At 46.8% G+C, this 22,619-nt stretch overlaps 1 protein-coding gene across 3 annotated transcripts in view; it reads left to right on the plus strand.

Moving 5' to 3' along the window:
- The first annotated feature begins 1,419 nt into the window (after nt 1-1,419).
- Nucleotides 1,420-22,619, plus strand: part of cicb (capicua transcriptional repressor b) — a 40,938-nt gene continuing 19,738 nt past the window's right edge. For all 3 annotated transcript variants that reach the window (XM_079751649.1, XM_079751650.1, XM_079751651.1), the window contains exons 1-2: nt 1,420-1,602; nt 7,928-12,132. In XM_079751649.1, coding sequence (XP_079607775.1) covers nt 8,157-12,132 — 3,976 coding nt within the window. In that variant the 5' untranslated portion in view covers nt 1,420-1,602; nt 7,928-8,156. The remainder of the gene's footprint in view (nt 1,603-7,927; nt 12,133-22,619) is intronic.

Raw genomic sequence — 22,619 nt, forward strand, 5'->3', positions numbered from 1 at the left:
GTTGTAACCCTACAATTGTAATGTATGTGTGACCTTTTTCCATTTGCCAATGCTTCAGTGAAACTTGAACATGTATGTTCAGAATCCCATGCGGAGAAAGGCTGCAGCGACGGGAATGTACGCCTGTCTCTGCACAGTCTGGCCTCTACTACAACAGAGTAGGCTAGTGGATTGCGTAATGTTATCTACACTGGAACTGGTGTGCACGAGCGTTTCGTTCCCAATGTCAAACAGCAAGCATAGCGTAAAACTTTAAAAGGCGCATTATACAATAACATTATGCACATCTTGACGGTGATCTCATTCGACTCTGGTAGTAGCCTAGTCTACACTGAGCAGTCGGGTGTGCCTTAGTAGAACACCTTTGACAGACATGCACAATGAATGCCATTGTACGCTTCTGTTACTATGCCTCACACGGTGCATGGCACACACAGTTTTCCCAAACTACATGCAGTTGCAGTATGCTCGGGGTTAGCCGAGTTTACCAACCACGCCACGCCTCCTTGGTCCAGCTGGTGGCAACACTCTCGGTGACATCATCACCGTGTTCAGTTATTGGTTTAAGGACAGTTCACACCTGCCCAATCGACTATCAGCAAAGTGACGTCAGCCAACACAGTCCGTTCGGTTTCTATTGAGTGGGCGGAGCAGTGCAATTACCGACGTCAGAGCAGGCAAAATACAGGGCTACGATTGGTTAAAAGCCTCGAAGTTAGGGTCTGTTGCTGAGAGAGAAAAAAGAGGGAGAGAGACAACAGTTGCAAGGGAGATATATCCCACGGTTGCATCCTGGAGATGTCCACTATACCTCAGACTGACCTGTCACAAAACCTCTTGTTGTTAATCAGAATTCTCTGTCGGCCATGTGGCTTCTTGTGGTCAGCCTAAATGTTTTCCTTAATTTAAGTGGTTGCATTATTCTTCGTATTTTTCACACCCTATAGGTAAGAATAACTAAAGTATGTAGTTTACCGTTTAAACTTTTGTGTACTCTTAAGTCTGTACGGGGAGAGCGATGTATGACCGCCGTTTGCCCAGGGAAGGCACTTGTCCTGTCAATTATGGTAAACATACACTTTTTACGAAAGGAGGGGGACTCGTGTGTTTCTATTGGCTCTCCCTGGCTGTTCCCTCCCTTCAACCCGCCCACATACTGTTCCTATGGTTCCCAAGGCCCTGATTGGATACTGTAAAGTATGGGACAGAGCACCGGTATCGCCAAGCATTCTTCTACCATTGGCTGAGCCGTCCCGTCAATCAACTGGGCTTTGACAGCTTTCCACGCCCTTTAGCCTCTAACTTCAACGCTGATAAGCTACTGTACCTGTCACCAACCTCTGATTGGTCAGTTCACCCAGCTGTTAGTGGTTCATTCACCATTTTGTGACTGTAGTGGAAATGAGACTGATAGTTTTTTTTATCCGTGTTTGAGTTGCTGTGGGAAAAAGACATGTTTGGCGGAGGAAAAGTAGTGTAAGTTTGTATCCCACAGATGTCGCCGACCGCAAGTGGATGTCGTTCGGAATTGGTGCGAGTCTTCCCCATCTGCATAATCGGAGCATAAATCTTTCTCATCCGAAGTAAAAACGTCCATTGTGGGTAAGTTGAAACAAAGTTAGCAAGGTTATAAAGCTCAGTCGACGTGGATTGTATTGACCAGAGAGAAGCTAACGTTGGACTGAACGGTTTTCCAATGGACGGCAGCATAGTGTGCAGAAGAAAAGCAGTGACATGGCTCGGTGAGGAAGAGACGAGAAAGGCGAGGAGAGGGGTGGGAGTGCAAAGCTGAAAACTTTGTCCAATGTTTTTACTGCAGTCTAATGGGCGTGCAAGAACACTTGGGATCGAGTTGGTCATGAACACAACAGCCTTGTTGTTATGTAACAATTGTCCTCACCATAAGTTTACGAGTTTTCCCCAGAAAAGGGCTCCCTTAACAAGCGATCCGTTGTAAAAGCGTCGATCTTTTCCCCAGCATCAGACTGTTTATTAACATGTTACAATCGTACATAGTACATAAAACGCATCGTTCAAATTAGACGCAACACGAGAACATTTCGCCGCATTTCCTTGTGGACGAGCTGCTGTCGGCGATGTCACTACGGTGTTTGTCTGCCAACGTTGCGTACTACGATTACTACAAGCGCCGCTACTACCAATACTAACACCGTAGTGCATAGTAGAGCGAACCACTCCGATGGACGCACAGCTTCTGCGTTGTTCCACTTTAATATATTTACAGGGTCAAAAGACCCCCGTTTAAGCGACATGTTCTGCAGCGGGTTCCACACGATTTAAATCGACATTGTAATACATTTACACGCCGACATCCACCTCACGCAGAAGACATTTTAGGTCCATGTCTAATATGAAACATCACTCGACACAGGTTGTTTGCGTGTTTGTTTTATTCGCTGTCCGTGATCATGGCAGACCGAGCGAGTGGCGCGAGTCAGAACGTTTGACATTGTGTGTTTGGAGCCTCTCGTGCTCCGCTCAGCGCGAGCAGCGGACGGCCAGAAAGACCGGGAAACGCAGCAGCGCATTCCTCGCTTCCACGGCTTTCCCCCCCCATCTCGACTACACTCCACTTTTCTTGATCTAGAAAATAGCACACAACGAATGCATTTTTTTCTCCTTCTCTTGACATTTTTAACTGAACAGTTTCAAACACTTTATTTTAATCTATATTCTGTTACATTGCTTAGACCCATAGTCACACACATACAATTTGTGTTATATCGTTTGACAGCCATTCAGGGCAAATGCACGTCTATTGTAGGCTTACACAGATGCAGTAAAATGCATATATCACGTCTGTTCACTTGTCTCCGCATCATTGTCTTTTTTAGGCAAAGAGAGTACTTGGGTGATACAGGGCACCGGCCCTCTGAAAGATGCTGTCCATTCATGTGGCGTGTATTGGCATCCCTGCCATTCTGCCCCTGTCACTAACATGGAGCAGTCACCTCTAATCTATATAACCCACTCATCGATAAGGGCCAGGATGCACAAATCACAAGCCTACATTTTTTTTCCATTTTCTACTAACATACCGTACAACATACGGACCGAGAGGCCAGGCAGCTGTCAATATCCACAAAATATCACCACAGATGCAAAGAGTGCGAACCAAACCTTGCACACAAACACTCACATACACACACTCACATACGCGCACTCACACACACACATACACACATGCACGCACGCACACACACACACAAACACACACTCAAACATACATTCACACACACTCAAACAAACCCACACACACATGCAAGCCTAAAGGCAGTTTGTTTTCGTTGTCTTGTCGCAGGATGTACAGTCTCATCCGTATACCAGTGTTTTGGAATCCAGAGAATTAATTAATGATTAATGTGTTTGTGTCCTGGTCACCACGGTTTAGTCTGTCACTCCAGTGCTGCTTTAGTTAGGCTCTGGCCGTCGAGTGATCTCTCCATCCAGCACCCTCCCTTTATAGCCCCCGTTCCCCTACACAGTCACACACACACACACACACACACACACACACACACACACACACACACACACACACACACACACACACACACACACACACATTCAAGCAGTGTTTATCACATCTCCTTCACATAGGGTTACATATCGCACACACACACACACACACACAGTAAATTATAAATGCAGCTACAGACGCTCCTGCTCACCCGCTGTGCCACGGTTGTTGCGACTGAGGCACAGGCTGTGTGTGTGTGTGTGTTTTCCCCCACATCGCGTGTGTACAAACTGGCATCGTGGTGGTGGGTGTATCAGGGTTGCATAGTGTGATAATAAATCGCAGTGTAATAGGAAACAAGAGTGCACTAAGGCACTGGGAGACGGCTTCCTGAAGCACTAATGTTCAAACCAGCTTTCCTCATTAAGGGCATCTCCTGTGTGTGCATGCATCGTGTCTGTTTCCCGTGTGTCATAGTGTGTGTGTTTTGGGCATGTGTGTCATGAGTGTCGGTGTTGACCGTGTGTGTGTGTTTGGTATGTGTGTGTGTGTATGTTTGTTGGGAATGTGTGTGCAGATTGCAGCCACCATACTTTTGATGTGACATCACCTTGGATTTCCTCCATTCGGAGACTGAATGGTTTTACAGTGAGAGCAATGGTCCTATGACAGTCCGTGTTTAAGAGGCAGTGGTCGTGGTTTTATTTGTTTTTCTGTAGGTATCGGTTCATACCATAGCACCACAAGCTGTACCACTAGACCAGACCTAATGCACGGGCTGCATAGCATATCATATTAATGTAGTAATTACAGATGAGCACGATATAGACTCGTCATCACAAAAGCTGGGCTGATGGCTTTTTAGCGAAATTGTAGGTATTTATTATAATTAGTGCGTTACAGTTGATGTCATGTAAATATATGTCTACACGTAAGGGGCATCAGGGGGACATAAGGGGGTAGTTGTGTCAGTATAGAGTCAAATGTAAGACATGTCCCTGCATGTCCTGACATGTTCTTATGGGCTACTGACATGTACATGCTCTGATACACTTGTGAGAGAAACTGGTCTTCAGAATGGCACAGCGATATCACAGGTCGTTATCACAGTATCTGTGATCACTGTAATGCTGTATCCATATCGAGAAGCCTGAACACAGATGCACAAGCAAACGCGAAAACTGTAGTTACACAACAACGTGCACGTGCAACATTACAAGGCAAGAAGAGAATTTAACAATGTGCGGATAAGTAAACTGACAATTCCAAAGAAGGCATTCTGTGTGTGTGTGTGTGAGTGTGTGTGTGTGTGTGTGTGTGTGTGAGAGATGTGTGTGTGTCTGTGTGTGGGGGAGATGTGTGTGTGTCTGTGTGTTTGAGTGTGTCTGTGTGTGTGTTTGTCTTACCATACAGAGTTAAATTACTGTTGAATTACTTGTAATGTATTTTTATTACATCTAACAGACTTGTATTTTTGGAGAAGCTGGGCCTAGCCGTGTAGGAACTATGTGATTGCCCATTAACAAGCTTCAAGTTGGATTTACCCAGAGGTCACTATTACAGCAAAACTACCGACTATTTATTCAACTTAGACCAGAGTAAACCTTGCTTGGGATTCTCTCTTTTTTTCCCCTGATATTGAACCAGGGTGAAAAATATCAGGGTTGTAGACAGTATAATCCAGAAAAAATTGATTCTGGTGTGTATTCTGGTTGTTCAGGTAAAATATATTTAGGTCTTCACAAAATACAGTTGTGCCGGTTGGTAAAGGTAAGCAGCCCCATTGTCGTTTAAGTGGAATGAAAAACACAGATTTAATTAAGTCATATTACTATTACAGCATTGTATGAAAAAATACAATGTAGTTTATGTGGGAGCTAATGTTTTATAAGTACAAATTTCCCCCTTTACATTAATAAATTATTTAAATTTTGACTGAGACATGAAGGCTCTCCATTGTCCTCATAAAAATGTGTTTATAAAAAATAAAAATTAAATAAAACAATGTAATCTGCGTGAGTGTAACCTCCGATTTGTGCACAGGATGCACGTTGTCCATTTTATTACCTTGAAAAGTCCAGAATGACTAATCACTAACTCAGAATCACACGGAATAAACACACAAATACACACACAGCCACTTAGGTACACAAACACATAGACTTGCACACAACCAAAAACAAACACATCCTGTCTGCTTATCAGTACTCGCCAAGGGTATTTTGGGAAGTCATAAGCACGACCGAACACATATTTTCAGGCTGACATCAGATCCTAGCTAGTCAGCCAGGGAAACCATTAACCAACCAACAAGAGCATCAGCCAGTTAAGCTAGTCTGGCAGCCATTCAACCAGTCATTCAGTCAACCCTAAAGCACAGTCATATTAGCTTTTATTGCTCTATTTTTTACTCTGTTGATCTGTAATGGGAAACACGCCTGTGTTAGAGAACACATTCTGACTTACTGGGCCGATTGCCTATTGAGAACATGGATGAATGGGAGGATTTATATATATATATATATATATATATACATATATATATATATATATATATATATATATATATATATCCTTCCACAGCCAGAATCAAAGGTTATATGTAATATATTACACAAATTTACAAAATTTACTTTTTTTGAATACGTTGGAGTGGGCGACGAGAGCTAGACCTGTCAGCTTGTAAGCCACATTACACACTTACGTTAAACTCTTTCCTGTACCTTACACACTGCACTCCAGGGTGCCCAGCGTGCACGGGGGACAGGCCACATGAGGAGCTCAGCCGCTGAGTGGGAGAGTCATCCACCTGGGAGTTGATTAGTTATGCTGGAATATCAATCTCATACCACAGGAAGTAGGATCTGATTTGTTAGATAGTTTTCGTCAATCAAACAGTTAAATAGACATAGTCAACCTGTAGTTCACTGGGAAACTTTCCCACTTTCCCAGACGGGAGGTGTTCGCTTTTGCCACTACTTGCGTGAGCGTCTGTATGTGTGTGTTTACCTTTTTGCATAAATTCAGACATTGCTGTCATAATGGTTAGCAATGTGTGCAGGTTTTCTATGTAAAGTACGAGCAGGCAGGTTACAAACATCAGTGTCGCGTGTCCGTGTGCTTGCTCTCCTTTTTAGTCATTTTCTCTGGCATCGGTGGATGTGCCGGATCATTTTATTTTCTCTCGCTAATCAGGCACGACAGATATATAAAAAGTTTCCTTTGGGCACAATATATGTCTTTATCTGCCAGAAGGGAAACACAGAAAAAAAGAGGACAGCGAATGACTGAAAGACGCCGCAGAAGAAGCCGAGACAGAGACAGAGAGGGGGATAGACGGTGTGAAAACAGCCATGGAAATTCCCAGTAACTACACGCATAATCTGTTTTATACAAACAGCTGGTCCATCTTGCTGTTCTCAGAGCTCTCTCTCTCTGTCTCTGTCTCTCTTTCTCTGTCTTTCTGACCCTCTGTCTCTCTCTCTCTCTCTCTCTTGCTCTCTCTCTCTCTCTGTCTCTATGCTCTCATATTGCTACAATGTAGGGTGACCTTAAACCAATCACCTCCAGCCTTTTTCTACTTAATGGGAGCTTAAGAGAGAATTGGAAGACTTAGATCAAAAAGAGATAAGAGTTTCTGTAAGGCAAATGTTTGATGAGGAGTGACCTTGACAATGTTTCTCCCTGCATGATTGGCTTACTTTTGCGTTTTCTAAACATTACACTGTTGATAAAATAATTGTGTGGACTACAGACACAAAACACACATGAACACGAACACACACACACACACACACACATAAACGCACACACACACACACTCACTCCCTCACTCACTCACTCACTCACTCACTCACTCACACACACACACACACACACACACACACACACACACACACACACACACCCACACACACACAAACACACACACACAAATACTATTTTTTTTTAATTCATCCAGACATTTAAGCTTTACTAATAATAGTAAAAAAAATCTTCGAATATTTGTATATACTTTTTGTATTTTTTTAAGTTTAAAAATATTTTAACTAATTACAGATTTATTTCATAATCATTATGTATAATTAATTAAAGTTATTTATTTAGTTATTTATTCGTTGTTAAAAATAGATTATAATTAATTATTATACATTTTAGAAAGTTTGCATTTCTCTCACACACACACAAACACACACACACAGACACACACACACACACACACACACACACACACACACACACACACAGCTGATATTGGATTGGTCCAACATAGAGGGGGGGAATGGGAGATCCTTCGACATAACGCCTGTAGGAGTAGTGCAGAGCTGCAGACTCTGAGCCATGACATCATTCCTAATCGCAGCTACTTCTGATGATGAAGATAATAAATGACCACCTGTCCTCTCTCTTTCCCTGTTTCCTTTCTCTCTTTTTCTTTTTTACCAGCCTGCAGTGCAGAGAAAGAGCAAGGGCACAGAACGGGGGCATAGGAAGAAAACACGCGAGAAAGGAGGAAGAAAGGGAGAGCGGACAAAAGAACAAAAGAACAGATAACAAGAGGTGCCTTGGAAACGTCCAGAGCCTCAAGTGCCATGCCGCTCGGAGCACTTTGAAGTGAAGTAATCCTGTGAGCAGTACCAGAGGCCAGACCACCGCAGAGACCGCACACCAGGACATGAGGCCCGTGAAGAAGCAGGGTGGACGGCCCCCCCCGGCGGGGGCCAGGGGCCGGGGGGGGAGGAGGAGGGCCGTCTCCCAGGGGTCCCCGGAGAAGGACACCAGGAGGGAGCGGGTCAGGAGGGAGAGACAGGCCCCGCTCACCGCAGACGCACTCCGCAAGGAGCCCATCACCAGTAGCATTACCCCCAGGAAGAAGGAGGAGTCAAAGGAGGCGCAGAAGGCCGTGGTGCCAACTGAGAAGAGTGGGAGGGGGGTCGAGGAGAAGAGGGAGGAAGGGAAGTCCCTTGGGACCAACGGCAATATCACGTCCTCCCACCACAATACAGCCCCAACCATAGCGACCTCTACCCCAACCACACCTGTTCCCAACCCCGTTATGACCCCCACCATAGCAGACAGCACACCGACGCCCGTCTCGAACCACAACGTGACCCCGACCACAGCAGTCTCTCCCCTAGCCACCCACGTCTCCAACCACACTCCAACCATAGCAACCTCTACGCAAGCGCCTGTCTCCAGCAGCCCCACTTTGACCCCAACCATACTAACCTCTACCCCGATGCCTTTATCAAACCACAGTGTAACCCCGACCATAGCAACCTCTACCCCCACGCCCCTACCCGTTACCACCACCCCCAGTCCCAGCACGGGCTCCCATTCCAGTAGGAAAACAGCCACTTTTAAGGCCCGTGTTCCCAAGAAAAAGTATACTTATGAGCACTTTGTGAGCAATGGCGGTGCCATTGCCAATATCCCTACCTCCAGTCCGGTGCTTATACATAGCAGTTACCACAGCAATGATATCACCAGAACTAGCTTGATGCCCAGAAACAATGGCTGTAATTCTATCACCATTAGTAACAGCATCAGCGGACGCATTAACAGCACCATCACCAGTAACAGTGCACACGCTATGAGTGGTGTGAATGTCAGCAACCGTAGTGACAGTAGTACTAGCAGTAAGAGTATTAGCAATAGCAGTAGTATAATTAATCCTAGCTCAGGTTATAAGCCCTCAGCGCCAAAAGAATACAGCAAAGCACCAGAAACTACTTCTCTCAGCAGTGTCTCCAGCGAGGCTCTTCCTAAAGCACTTCCCCAAGAAAGAGAGGCCCCCGCTGGGGAAACCCACACAGAGGGCCCCCAGAACTCGGCCTGTTCGTCCTCCACCGACACGGCGAGCGAGAGCTCGGCCGACCTGGAGGTGAAGGAGGCGACGGGGCCCAGCCTCCACCAGAAGGTAGCAGAAGGCCTCGCCCACCTCCATAGCAACCATTCCAGAGAGGCCAGCCTGTCCGAGGCCCTGGCCAAGGGCCTGAAGAACCAGAGGGTGCTGGCTCGTAGGGCCAGGAGCAGCAGGGAGACCAGGGTCAGGGAGGAGAAGGGAGTCGCCGGGAAGGACTCAGGACCAAAGTCCCCGGTGTTCAGTCCGGGGGTGGTGCGGAGGGTGAGCGGGGGCAGCGTGGAGGTCCAGCTACAGGGAGAGGAGGAGGGGGAGGGACTGGTCCGGTTCCCCTTCCTCGGGGGAGCCAGTATGACCTCATCGCCGGGGGACGAGGGAGCGGTGGACTTCATCTTGGACGCGCCCCCGCCCGGTACGGCCCCCGTGGCCGTGGGGACCAGAGTATGTGTGCCTTTTGGAGGAGAAGAAGGGAGACCCGTGGTGTTCAGGGAGGGGGTGGTCTCCCAGGTGGACCCCCACCCAGCCGTTTCCTTCCCCTATCGGGTGGTCCTGGAGGACGAAGCCCAGGTCCTGACCAAGGGCCAGGCTGTGTGGGTGTCCAGGCAGAGCCTGAGGCTGCTCTCCCCTCCCTGGGAGGTCCCACAGATGGACGGCGGGAGGGAGCGGGAGCGGGAGAAGGAGCTGGAGATGGAGGAGAGAGAGCGGAGGGAGGAGATGGAGGTGGAGAGAGAGGTATGTCAGCTGAGCATTGGAATGGGGGTGCTGGGGGGAAGCCCGAGGTCGGGGGCCCACGGCTTCCCTCCAGGAGTGGTGGGGGGGCACTCCTACGTAAGCACACACCTGTCTCTGCACTCCGCTACGGTGGCCGCCAGCGTAGCCACGAGCCCCGTCTACGGAGACACCGAGAGACAGAAACAGCCCAACACCCCGGAGGTAGACATGGAGGTCTCTAACTTCAACATGGGTCCGTCGGGGGGCCAAAAGCCCAGTTCCGGGACCCCCCAGCACAGACACATCCTCTCCAAGCCCCCTGGCTGCTCCTCGTCCTCCTCCCCTCATCTGGCGGTGGCTCGGGGCCACCTCTCTGCCCGGACCGCCCCCCAGCAGCCCCCCTCCTCCCCTGCCTCTTTAAGGCCTGAGCTGAGCCTCTCCCACGGCAGCCTCCCTTCCACCAAGACCACGCCCACTCAGACCCCCTCCTCTACGCCCACCCCCTCCTCCTCGCGCTCGCGCACCCCACTGTCGCTGGCGCAGCAGAAGTACAAGAAGGGCGACGTGGTCTGCACCAACAACGGCATCCGCAAGAAGTTCAACGGGAAGCAGTGGCGGCGGCTGTGCTCCCGGGAGGGCTGCATGAAGGAGTCCCAGCGCCGCGGCTACTGCTCACGCCACCTGTCCATGAGGACCAAGGAGATGGAGGCGGCCGGCGGAGGGGGGGGCAGCAGCTCGGGGACCGTGACCCCCTCGGACATGCGGGGGCGAGCGAGCAGCGAGTTCGACTGGGACGACACGTCCCGAGAGAGCAGCGAGGCCAGCAGCCGAGGGGACTCCCGGCCCCGGCTGGTGCAGGCGGCCCTCCTGCCCCACGACCTGTCGTCCCGCTTCGACATGGACGAGTGCGAGGCCGCCACCATGCTGGTGTCCCTGGGCAGCTCGCGCTCCTGCACGCCCTCCTTCTCCCCCATCTCCCCCATCTCCAACCAGTCGCCCTTCTCCCCCGCCCCGTCCCCCTCCCCGTCGCCGCTGTTCGGCTTCCGGCCTGCCAACTTCTCCCCCATCACCGCCTCCCCCGTCCCGCCCCACCGGAGGCAGCGGCAGTCCAGTGGGACCGGCGGGGGAGGAGGGGGCAGAGCCAGTGCCAGTGCGGCGGGCGAGCGGGAGAGGCACGCTTCGGGGCATCAGCCGTCGCTCCACGCCAACCTGACCTTCACCGTCCCCACCAGCACCGCCCCGGGGAAGCGGAAGTCCGAGGCCGCCCCTCTCCCACCGCCGCCCTCGCACCACCACGACTACACCCCCAAGACGGAGCCGGAGCAGGGGGACCTCAACGGCTCCTTCCGGGTGCTGTCGCCGCAGACGCAGGCCCCCTACTCGCGCACCCAGACGCCCACCTCCTCACGACACCGTGGAGCCAGCACCCCCTCCTCCAGCAGACCCCCGTCCTCCACAGCCTCCTCCCCGCCTCCTCTCCTGATCTCCCCCCTGCCCCCTTCCTCCCTGCCCCCCGACGGAGGGCCTCGCCGGGTGGTCCCCGTCCCCCAGCAGGCCCTCAGGGACTCCCCGGTCATCGTGAGGAACCCCGAAGTGCCGCTGGCCAAGTTCACCGAGGGTCCCATTGGGAGGGGGGGAGGCGGGGCCGAGGGGCTGCCCAAGACCTCCAACGAGCCCGGGCTCCTGCCCTTCACCCCCCTGCCGGTGGCCGGTCTCCAGGTCCCCGTCCCCATCAACGCGGCCTCAGCCACCGTGACCAACGGGACCGTTCTGCTCCAGAACCCGGCCCAGACCCTGGTGCTGGTCTCCCCCGCCCCCACGTCCCTGGCCCCCGGCGGCACTAACCCCATACAGACCCTGTCCATCACCGTCAGCACCACCACCAACGCCCCCACCCCCGGCAGCAACGCCTGCCCGGCGGGGAAGGAGCCGGACAAGGCGGCGGCGTTCGGGGCAGAGGTCCAGCAGCCGGTCCCCTGTCACCCCTCCCCCACCGCCCTGCTGCCCCTCATCCTGCCCGCGGAGAACCTGCACCCGGCGCCCCGGAAGGACATCATCATAGGACGCCCCGGCACAGGTGAGCTACCATCTGTGAATACAGGCAAGAGATGTAATTGGTTTACACACCAGAGCAGTTGTATTGGTCCATACAGGTGATGGTTGTATTGGTCCATACAGGTGATGTTTGTATTGGTCCATACAGGTGATGGTTGTATTGGTCCATACAGGTGATGGTTGTATTGGTCCATACAGGTGATGGTTGTATTGGTCCATACAGGTGATGTTTGTATTGGTCCATACAGGTGATGGTTGTATTGGTCCATACAGGTGATGGTTGTATTGGTCCATACAGGTGATGGTTGTATTGGTCCATACAGGTGATGTTTGTATTGGTCCATACAGGTGATGGTTGTATTGGTCCATACAGGTGATGGTTGTATTGGTCCATACAGGTGATGGTTGTATTGGTCCATACAGGTGATGGTTGTATTGGTCCATACAGGTGATGGTTGTATTGGTCCATACAGGTGATGGTTGTATTGATCCATACAGGTGAAGGTTGTATTGGTCCATACAGGTGAATGTTGTATTGGTCCATACAGGTGATGGTTGTATTGGTCCATACAGGTGATGTTTGTATTGGTCCATACAGGTGAAGGTTGTATTGGTCCATACAGGTGATGGTTGTATTGGTCCATACAGGTGATGTTTGTATTGGTCCATACAAGTGATGGTTGTATTGGTCCATACAGGTGATGTTTGTGTTGGTCCATACAGGTGATTTTTGTATTGGTTCATACAGGTGAATGTTTGTATCGGTCCATATAGATGAATGTTTTTATTGGTCCATACAGGGGATGTTTGTATTGGTCCATATAGGTGAATGTTGTGTTGGTTCTTACAGTTGAATGTTTGTATCGGTTCATGGAGGTGAAGTTGGTATTGGTTCATGGAGGTGATCATTTAGTTTCTAACGGCAAGAGATTGTATTGATTTGCCCTGGAGAGGGTTTGTGTAGGTTTAGAGAAGGGAGGGATTGCATTGATTGATGCAGGTGAGGGTTGATATTGGTTCCTACAGTGGAGAGATGTGTTGGTCTGTACAGGTGAGGCGGTTTTTGTGCGTTTGCCCACAAAGGCGCTGAGTATTTATTTCAGAGATCAAAGGGGAATATCGAGCATGTTCTGTTTCGGAAAATAAGTTAGGTACTATTTTAGGTAAACGACTTCTGCAGTTGGAAGAATCATGATCTGTAGTTTGTTAGAACGGAATTATACGAATTGAATCATTTCAAGGAAAAGTGAAAGAAAGATATTTTTCAATGATTTATTTTTCTTTCGCTTGGATTCCTGTTAATCTGTTATTCAAACAAATAAGAGCATTCCTGCATAAAACAGGTTCCTTTTATCTCTTTCTTGTATTTACAAATAAAAGGAAAATAATGTTGCTTCACTGAGAGTGTTTCCCCACACCTCATGTTGAGAAACAGGAAGCAAAAGGAGTGAATTTTTTTATAGTTAGGGTTAGAACAATTCTTCATCAAATGCCATAAATAAATGATAAATACATGCTTTTGTTTTATTATAAAATATATATTTGCAGACTTCCTCAAATCTATCCACTAAACCCTTCCCCGGTTCTTAAGGTGTAAGAGGGTTGTGATGCAGGGAGAGTGTGTGTGAGAGGGGGTGTGTGGCACCACCCTCTGTGTGTGAGCAGGGTGTTGGATGAGCGGGGCAGGGGTTCAGGAAGTGCTGGTCACTGGTCACAACGGAGGGGGGCCGGCCTGACGCTGGCATGGCTCCACTTCAACATTTCAAACATGACTAGACTCACCCTGGGAGCCCACACACCCACTATGCTGGCCGACACACACACACACACATACACGTAAACAGATACATGGGAAAGCAGGTGCACCTACTCTTGTCAAAAGGGAATATTGAAATAATATAAATACGTATTTACTTTAAATGATGATGAAGATAAAATATATAGAAAAAAAAATATTTTAATGGACATCTTTTGTTTGAACTGAGCTTTCTATCGGTTCACACAGACAGACTCCGCAAACACAACATTATTCTATCTGTGGTTACTCAGTCGTTTAAATGTTTATTTATTCATCACTTTAAATTATGAGAAAGTTCAAACATAAAAATGCTATTTTTACTGGACAACTTCCTTCTGAACTGACCCTTTTATTCATCGGTGCACCCAGAAGGACAGACGGACACACACACACACACACACACAGACACACACACACACACACACACACACACACACACACACACACACACACACACACACACACACACACACACACAGACACTCTGACATATACTTGCACATACTGCCATAAAGGAGGTTGCATTCAAATATAATGGGACTAAATAAATATAGAAATATGATATATATTTTAAATATATATCATTATACGTATACCTCATATATATTTTAAATATATCATGTGTTAAAATAGACCTTTGCTTTACATTTTATGCATGCATTGTTTTTAGATGTGCCGGTGTTATTTTGTCCTCTTTCTAACCTGCTGTATCACAAGTCATTTTGTATGATGACTTCTTAAAACAAATCAAGACAAAAAAACTACAAAATTAATAACAAATTGTGAAACGCTAATAGAGAAAGAACTAAATCCCAAAAGCCAAACAGCTACAGAATAGACTGGCTCTTATTATTATTTTTTTTAATTTAATTGAAAGAAAAAAATAACGTGGCTCTGATTTCAGTACTGACTCAATAAAAGATCCACAATGTTCATGTTTGCGCATGCACATGTGTAGGTGTGTGTGTGTGCGCATGCGTGCACGTGTATGTGTGCCCCCCCATGTGTTGTGTGAGCAGTGAAGGAGCGACCTCACGGGCCGCGGCCGGCCCCGTGTGTCTGCTAAGCCAACTGGACTCAGAGACTCAGCCGGTCAATTCAGGTCGAGGTTAACTGAAATTCACTTTTAAACGACGGAGTCCACACTCCCATCACAGAGTCCAGATTACACGCTGGGTGATAGGCCACAGAGGCACTGTAGGACATCAGTGAGCTTACTTAATTTGATGTCCGTGAGCTTTGACACTATTTATATTAAGGATTCACATATGGTTCTAACAATTCATTACAGTATATTATACTACAAATATTTGTTATTATCTATATTTCAGTACAAGTATGTTTATATACTGTCGGTTGGGTTGTGCTGGGATTTAGATTTTATACGTATACCTCCATTTTTTTCTCTGGCCACTTATATTATAAGTGGCCTTATATTCTAAGTGGCCAGATGTGTGTGTGTGTGTGTGTGTGTGTGTGTGTGTGTTTGCGTGCGTACGTGTGTTTGCGTGCGTACGTGTGTGTGCATGCGGGTGTTTGTGTGAAAGAGAGACAGAGAGAGAGATATAGTTAAAGAAAGTACAGGCCGAGGGGGGATCAGCGGAGCGGGTCTCTATGAGGTCCTCAGTGTGATCAGGATAGAGAGATGTGTCCTCGAGTTGGGCGTCTTGGAAAACACGGCACCTAATAGTACAACAAACGGTTAGCATGAAAATAAATATAAAACATTGAGGGGGGGGGGGGGGGGGGGGGTAAACAGACTTTAAACCGTGTGTTAAGAAAAAGCTCAACTTAACACTAATTAACTGTTTCAACAACAGTAAAAGCTGTCTTCTTCTGTCTGTACACTGGCTGGAAACACAGGTAACCAAGACGTTTCTAGAAGGAAATATGTGGTGGACAGTGAGGCCATGCAGAACTTAACAGCATACGCACAAATTGGCTGCAATTTCCAGAGACAAAATTTGTGCTTGTGTGTATGTGTGTGCTTGTGTGTATGTATGTCGATGACATGTATATGTGTGAATATGTTTGCGTGTGTGTGTGTGTGTGTGTGTGTGCGTGTGTGTGTGTGTGTGTTTGTATGCATGCGTAACCGAGTTGGTTACAAGGTCTGTATAAGACGTTAAGGAGGAATGTTTCTAATAGAGAGCGTGCCCGGCTTACTGCTCGACCCTGGTCCGGTGAACACAGATGAAGAGAATGATTTGTATGAAGAGGTTTAGTACATTTCATGTTCTTCAGCTGGGGTTATGGGAAGATGTTAAGGATGTGTGTGTGTGTGTGTGTCACTCCCCCTCTCGCTCTCTCTGGTCTACCCGGAAAAAAAAAATGGTGTGTGTGTGTGTGTTTGTGTGTGTGTGTGTGTGTGTGTGTGTGTGTGTGTGTGTGTGTGTGTGTGTGTGTGTGTGTGTGTGTGTGTGTGTGTGTGTGTTTGCGTGTGTGTGTGTGTGTGTGTGTGTGTGTGTGCGTGCGTGTGTTTAACCCACCTCACTCGCTCTGGAGACCTAAATTCTCTCTCCCTCCCGCTACAAACAATTTGGGCTGATTCATGCTGTGTGTATGGGTGCACGTGTGTATACGTGTGTTTTAATGTGTGTGTGGGTTGGTGTGTGTGTGTGTGTGTGAGTGTGTGTGTGTCAGCGAAGGGAGTAACATGATAGTCAATGAAGGTGTAGGACGTGTCTGTTGTGGAGCCTAGCAGTGGGTGGGTTGTGTGCCGGTGTGTCCCAGGCCTTTGTTTGCGTAGCGTGGTAATATATACTGTGAAGTGTCTATGTGAAATGTACTCCAGTTCGTCGCTCCAGAGTGCAAACTTTGAGGTTTAGTTTGTGTAAGTCTCAGCGACAGCTTGTGCAGTTATTATTACTGGCTTAAATCATGAAACCACTAATAAGTATGATCCTAATCCTCTCAATTTGTCCACGTTATTCTATAGGAATAACCAAAGGAAACGCCATAGTTATACTATAGGAAAAGTATTGCATCAGCTGCTGTAAGATACAAGATGCTGACATCATGGGCCCTTCTCAAATCCCCTGTTTGTAATCTGACAGATCGCTGAATGACCGAATGAACGAATGAATGAATGAGAAGAATGGCAGCAATTTGAGGGGGTGATACACATGCTTGTTTTAGAGGTCTATTTTGGAGAAGGTTCAGGGGCGTGCATGTGTGGGTGTTTCCTGTAGAGTGAGTGCTTGCATGTGCTCGTGGGAGAGTCGATTTGTTCATGCTCGTGTTTGCGTAGGTCTGGGTTTCTCAGCCAGTAATGGTTTGTATAGCTCACTACACTCACTATTCATTCGTCGGTTTGGCTATTTGGTGCCAATTTGATAAAATGTGTGAAATTTCCCATTGCAAACTTAAATAGCCTCTGACTTGTATGGGGGAATATTATTTGGATGTATTGTAAATTAATTATAAATACAGCATTTTGACTGCAGACGTACTGTGGCCATTTTGTGACCTTGGAAGTTAGTTTCATTTATTTCACAATGTCTTTCAATGAGTGTGCTGCTTGGTGTTATTGTAGTGCAGCGACGAAGAGGAACATACAAATACTAGGGTTGGGATTTTAACAGACTGATATGGAAGACGAGAGGAATACATCAGATTAAATTAATTCAGGAATAAAGAACCAAGCCTATATATTTTTTGCCTCCTTTCCTGCCTCGAATATGTAGTAAAATATACTACGTATAAATTGTTTCATATTTGTATTTAGTATTTTTTCCAGTAAAGCTCTGCCAGTGATTGAGAGCAACATATATTCAGTCTTCTGTGTGGTGTGCTAGATTCTGTGGTGCACTCTCTACCAGCGTGTGGTGTGGTGTGTATGATGTGTTCCAGAGTATGTGGTGTATGATGAGAGATGTGTGTTGTGTGTCGGTAGTATAATGTAAACGAGTGTGTATTCTGTATTGTGTTTGATGTATGTGGTGTATGATGAGCGATGTGTATCATGTGTCTGGTGTATGATGTAAACGAGTGTTTATTGCTTTTGATGTATGTGGTTGTATATGATGAGCGATGTGTGTTGTGTGTCTGTTGCATGATGTATCGGAGTAGTGTGTGGTGTATCTTGTCTACCAGAGCATGTGGTATATCATGTATGATGTGTGTTGTGTGTATTGTCTTTGACTAACTAGAGTAGAGTGTGGTGTATTTTTCCTACCAGAATATATGTGGTGAATATGTGAACATGAACAATATGTGGTGTGTATGATGTACTTAAATGCCTGTAAAAGAGAATGTGTGTGGTGTGTGTTGTGGGTGTGTTGCTCCAGAGCGTGTACTGTGTGTGACGTCTTGACTGGGGCGTGTGTGAGGTGCCAGAGTGTGTATGTGTGGTGTTGCCTGTAGTAGGGTGTGTTTTGTGTGTTTGGTTTGTATGATGACCAGAATAGGTAGAGTGTATGATGTTGGAGTTACTAGCATTTGTATTGCGTGACACATACCGGAGTGTGTGTTTTTTGTATAATGCACGCTTGGATACGTGGCGCATGATTGGCTGGAGCTTGGATTCATGTGTTGTTCTATAGAGCGTGTATAATGTGCAATAGGATAGTTGGGGTAGGATGTACTAGTACCAGAGCGTCTATTCATGTGTTGTAGCATGTGTATTAGGCACCCTAGGGTGTTCTGTCTGTGGTGGACTAGAGTGCGTTGTACTATACAGTGTGTTTGTCTGGTGTTTAGGATGCACTGGAGTACGTGTACTAGAGTGTGTATGTGCTGTACTAGGGTGAGTATGAAATGAGTTGTACTACATTGTGTATTCTCTCTGTTGTATTAGGGTGGGTTGAATAAGGTGTTAGCGACAAGATGAACGATCGAGTGTCATCAAGAACCGGATATGACGTGTGAGCCAAATGACTGTTGCCATGGTAACAAAGCAAACAGCACACATCAAAATAACACGCGCGTAACCGAATATTCTCAAGAAGAAACTGTTGTGCTGTGTGTGTGTGTGTGTGTTGGGGGGGGAGTTGATGTGTGTGGGGGTGGGTGTGTGCGCTTGTGTGCGTGTCTGTGTGTGTGTGTGTGTGTGTGTGTGTGTGTGTGTGTGCCGGTATGTGTGTGTGTGGGTGCGTTTTTCCATGGGTGTTTGTGTGTGTGTGCGTGTGCAAGCCCGCCAAGGTTTCTCTGTTCTTTGCAACTTAAATCAAGGGGAACTTATTGTGCATAAGTGAAGAATAACACCTTTCTTTTTGTTTTAAATTCAATTATTTACATATTTATGTTATTCTACCAAGTTGTAATTACAGTTCTACCTCATCGTGACAGACTTTGTTTATTTCACAGAGGGAACTTTCTAGAAGAAATGTTCTCGCCTGACTCTGAGATCAGGGAGATGAGGGGGACTGTGGGGTACTTTAGGCAGGATCCATAGATCCTGTCTGTCCTCCGAAATCCCAGAATGAGTGGGCAGTAAATAAAGGAGTTTAAGTAAAGAGAAATAGAAAATCTCAGTTATCATGACCATATCATGACGGCACCGGAGACTTTCCGTCGTGAAGCAAGGCATTCATTGTGTGACTCCGTGTCGCTCAGCCTCCTGTGTGTGCGGTCCGTTTGTTTTGCAGAATATCATCATGACGATGTTTTGTTTGCTCCAAAATCAGTCTCTTATTTCAGTGACTGTGAATTTTTGTTTGGTGAAATACTTTTTTTTAACATGGTAACATTGATGTGCATGCAGAAAAGCATGTAAAAATGAACTCGACACAGCGCCACACACACACATAAAGGCGGTCACGCTCATGGACACGTGCGCGCTCGCCTCACCGTGTGACTTTGTGCTCCGTGACCCATCTCTTTTGATCTCTCTGTATACCTCCATTTTTTTCTCGAAAATTGTCTCAAAACAGACTCACGACAAATTGTGCGTGTTAACCCTTCGCTCCATCGCACTGCAGTGGTGCGTTACCAACGCCCCCCCACCACCATCCCCTCGCCCGCTCTCCCACTGCCATCACCCACCGGCGCATCCATCCCCCCCACCCTCCAGTCCTGCTCACTCCCCCTCTCGCTCTCTCTGGTCTACCCGGATACGGATACCCGGGAATAACATTCCCCTCCCTCCCTCCCTCCCTCCCTCCCTCCCTCCCTCCCTCCCTCTCTCACTCCCTCCCCTCCCTCCCTTTACGTAACGCTCAAAGCCGTGCATATCGGGGAGTGATGTGTAGGCCACGGCAACAGCCACATCTGGATCACTCATCGCTCAGTTCGGTGTGGCCATGGCCTTGAACGTTTAACAAAAGGCCCCCATGCAAAATGCTCATTCTCAATTCATTGTGCTCTACACTTGGGAAGGACAACATCAACATGAGTGTGCAGAGATAAGGCTCACCTCCTCCTAGACATGAGTGCAGATTGATACCGTTGGTGTTGTTTACCCGTAGGCTAAGTTAGTTCCCGTTTATTCATCCTAAAAGTGTGCCGTTTAGTTTCATCCCCCGTCCCTGGTCATGTATGAAAGTGAGTTTGCACGAGACTTTGCGGTTGGCTTTTTTTCTCCTTCTCCCCTCATCCCAATCCTCTTTCCCTCTCTCCACTCACTGGTTCATTTATTTCTGAGCTTGCAGTGCCACCAGATGGTAGAAATCACACATTACATCGGCAGCTCGCAGCAGCTCAGAGACACAGCCGTCCACACACTGGTCTGAAGGCACCGTTACGTACGCCCTCCTCATTGGTTCAGGTTTGTGGCTGGGGAAGAAAAGCTTGCTCTGCCTCTGGTAGCCAAGGAGTCTGCTCATATCGTCGATGTGTTTGCTCGAGCCTTTTTAAATCCAATTACATGCAACATCATTTGAATAGCGAATAAGCAGGGGAGAGATTTCACCAGGTCCAGAAATGATTATTTTACATGGGTAATAAACACACAGAGAAGGGGAATGGGGAGGCTTGGTTTCGAGGAGGTAAAGTTTTGATGGTCATAGATCTGTGCTTTTTAAGGTTGCATTCAATGGCAGTTGATTGGGATTCCATCTGAAAAAACGTGACACCCATGGTGGCTTGGTTGTGACCGGTTGAAGGGAGATAGACCTAATGGTCATTGGTTGCCACAGGTTACTCGGGGACCCTTTGCCCGACAGGATTGTTGCCATAGTAACTACGAAGGATGGTAGATGGTTATAATTGGACGGAGCGAGTGTTGGATGGCTGGGAGAGCGACAGAGCAGAGGCGCCGCCGCAGTGGCGGTGGAGAGGAGGAGAGAGGGGCTCCGCTCTGCAGGTGTGGCGTCGACACGGGAGCATAAAGGTGGAACAAAAGTTTTGGCAGGGGGCATTTAAGACTCATCCATGGGTCCATGTGACTGCAAACCAGCCAATATAATACCTCAAACACCTACCCGTATCGTGGTGGTTGGTTTGATACTTAGAAGGAACGCCATATAGTCTCGGGGATCTCTCTGTCTCAACCTCTGCAATAAACATTGACTTAAGAATGCATAACTATAGCAAGTTTGCCTCGTTGTTCATCTGCCTAAACCGGTTTAAACAGATTTTTTTCTATTACCATAATTATTTGTCAAGTGAAGTGTTTAAACATTTCTTGTCTACATTTCTGTTATATGATTTAGGTAAAAGGTAAGATATAGCTCAACTCCGGTAATTTACATACCTAACCTATAAACCTAAAACTACTATGGCTGATAAAAATAATGGAGCCAATGAACTCTATTATGAGGGGCTTGTTTGATATGTTCAAGCGTTAAGCTCTCAGATGATCACAGCCATCGCTCATCCAACATATCTGCTCCCTCCCAATCCTCCCAGCACAGGCTTAAAGGGGTCACCATAATGGAAGAGGTAACATCACAGTACGACAACAATCTACATAGCAAGTAGGACATCCCTCATAGGATACAGATCATTGATTTAGCAAATATAGAACCTAGGTTATAGTGCAAAGGTCATATCCCAGGAAACAGAACATCCGATTTATCCCACAGGATATATAACATAGGATTTTCTCGCAAAGGATATATAACATACAGTATATCACATAGGATATATAACATACAATATATCACATAGGTTGTATAACATAGGATATATCGCATAGGATATATAATATAGGATTTATAACATTGGATATATCACATAGGATATATCACATAGGATATATCACATAGGATATAGAATACAGGACATATCATACAACATAGAAAATGAGATATAGACTATAGGATGTATAACTGTAGTTATAGTGTAAATTACCTTTCACTTATTAAATTGCACATATGTTATATGCTTATGATAAAGTACATAGGCCATATCACATGACATAGCAAATAGGACATGGCACATAGGACATATCACATATGACATAGCAAATAGGATATGGCACACAGGGTATAGCACACAGGATATGGAACAGGATATAGCACACAGGATATATTCCATTGGATTAAGTACATATTATTAAGTACATCTGACAAGGAAAAGGATATAGGACATTGAAGATAGGAAAAAGAATAAAGGAAGCATCCATTTTGTAAGCTTGTTATAGAAAAGATAATGGATGGCATTAGGTAGTACTTCAAGACTGAGCAGTTTTGGAACGATATATGGACTTTGTAAACAATTTAAAAAAAGTTTTTTACCGTTCTGCATTACTGGGCCATTCTGTGTGGGAAAACCCTCTCTCGATCATATACACTATGGTCTTTTCTATAACTCTAGATGATCTAAAAATA

Source organism: Pollachius pollachius (genome assembly GCF_949987615.1).
Source record: "Pollachius pollachius genome assembly, chromosome: 1".
Taxonomy (NCBI): domain Eukaryota; kingdom Metazoa; phylum Chordata; class Actinopteri; order Gadiformes; family Gadidae; genus Pollachius; species Pollachius pollachius.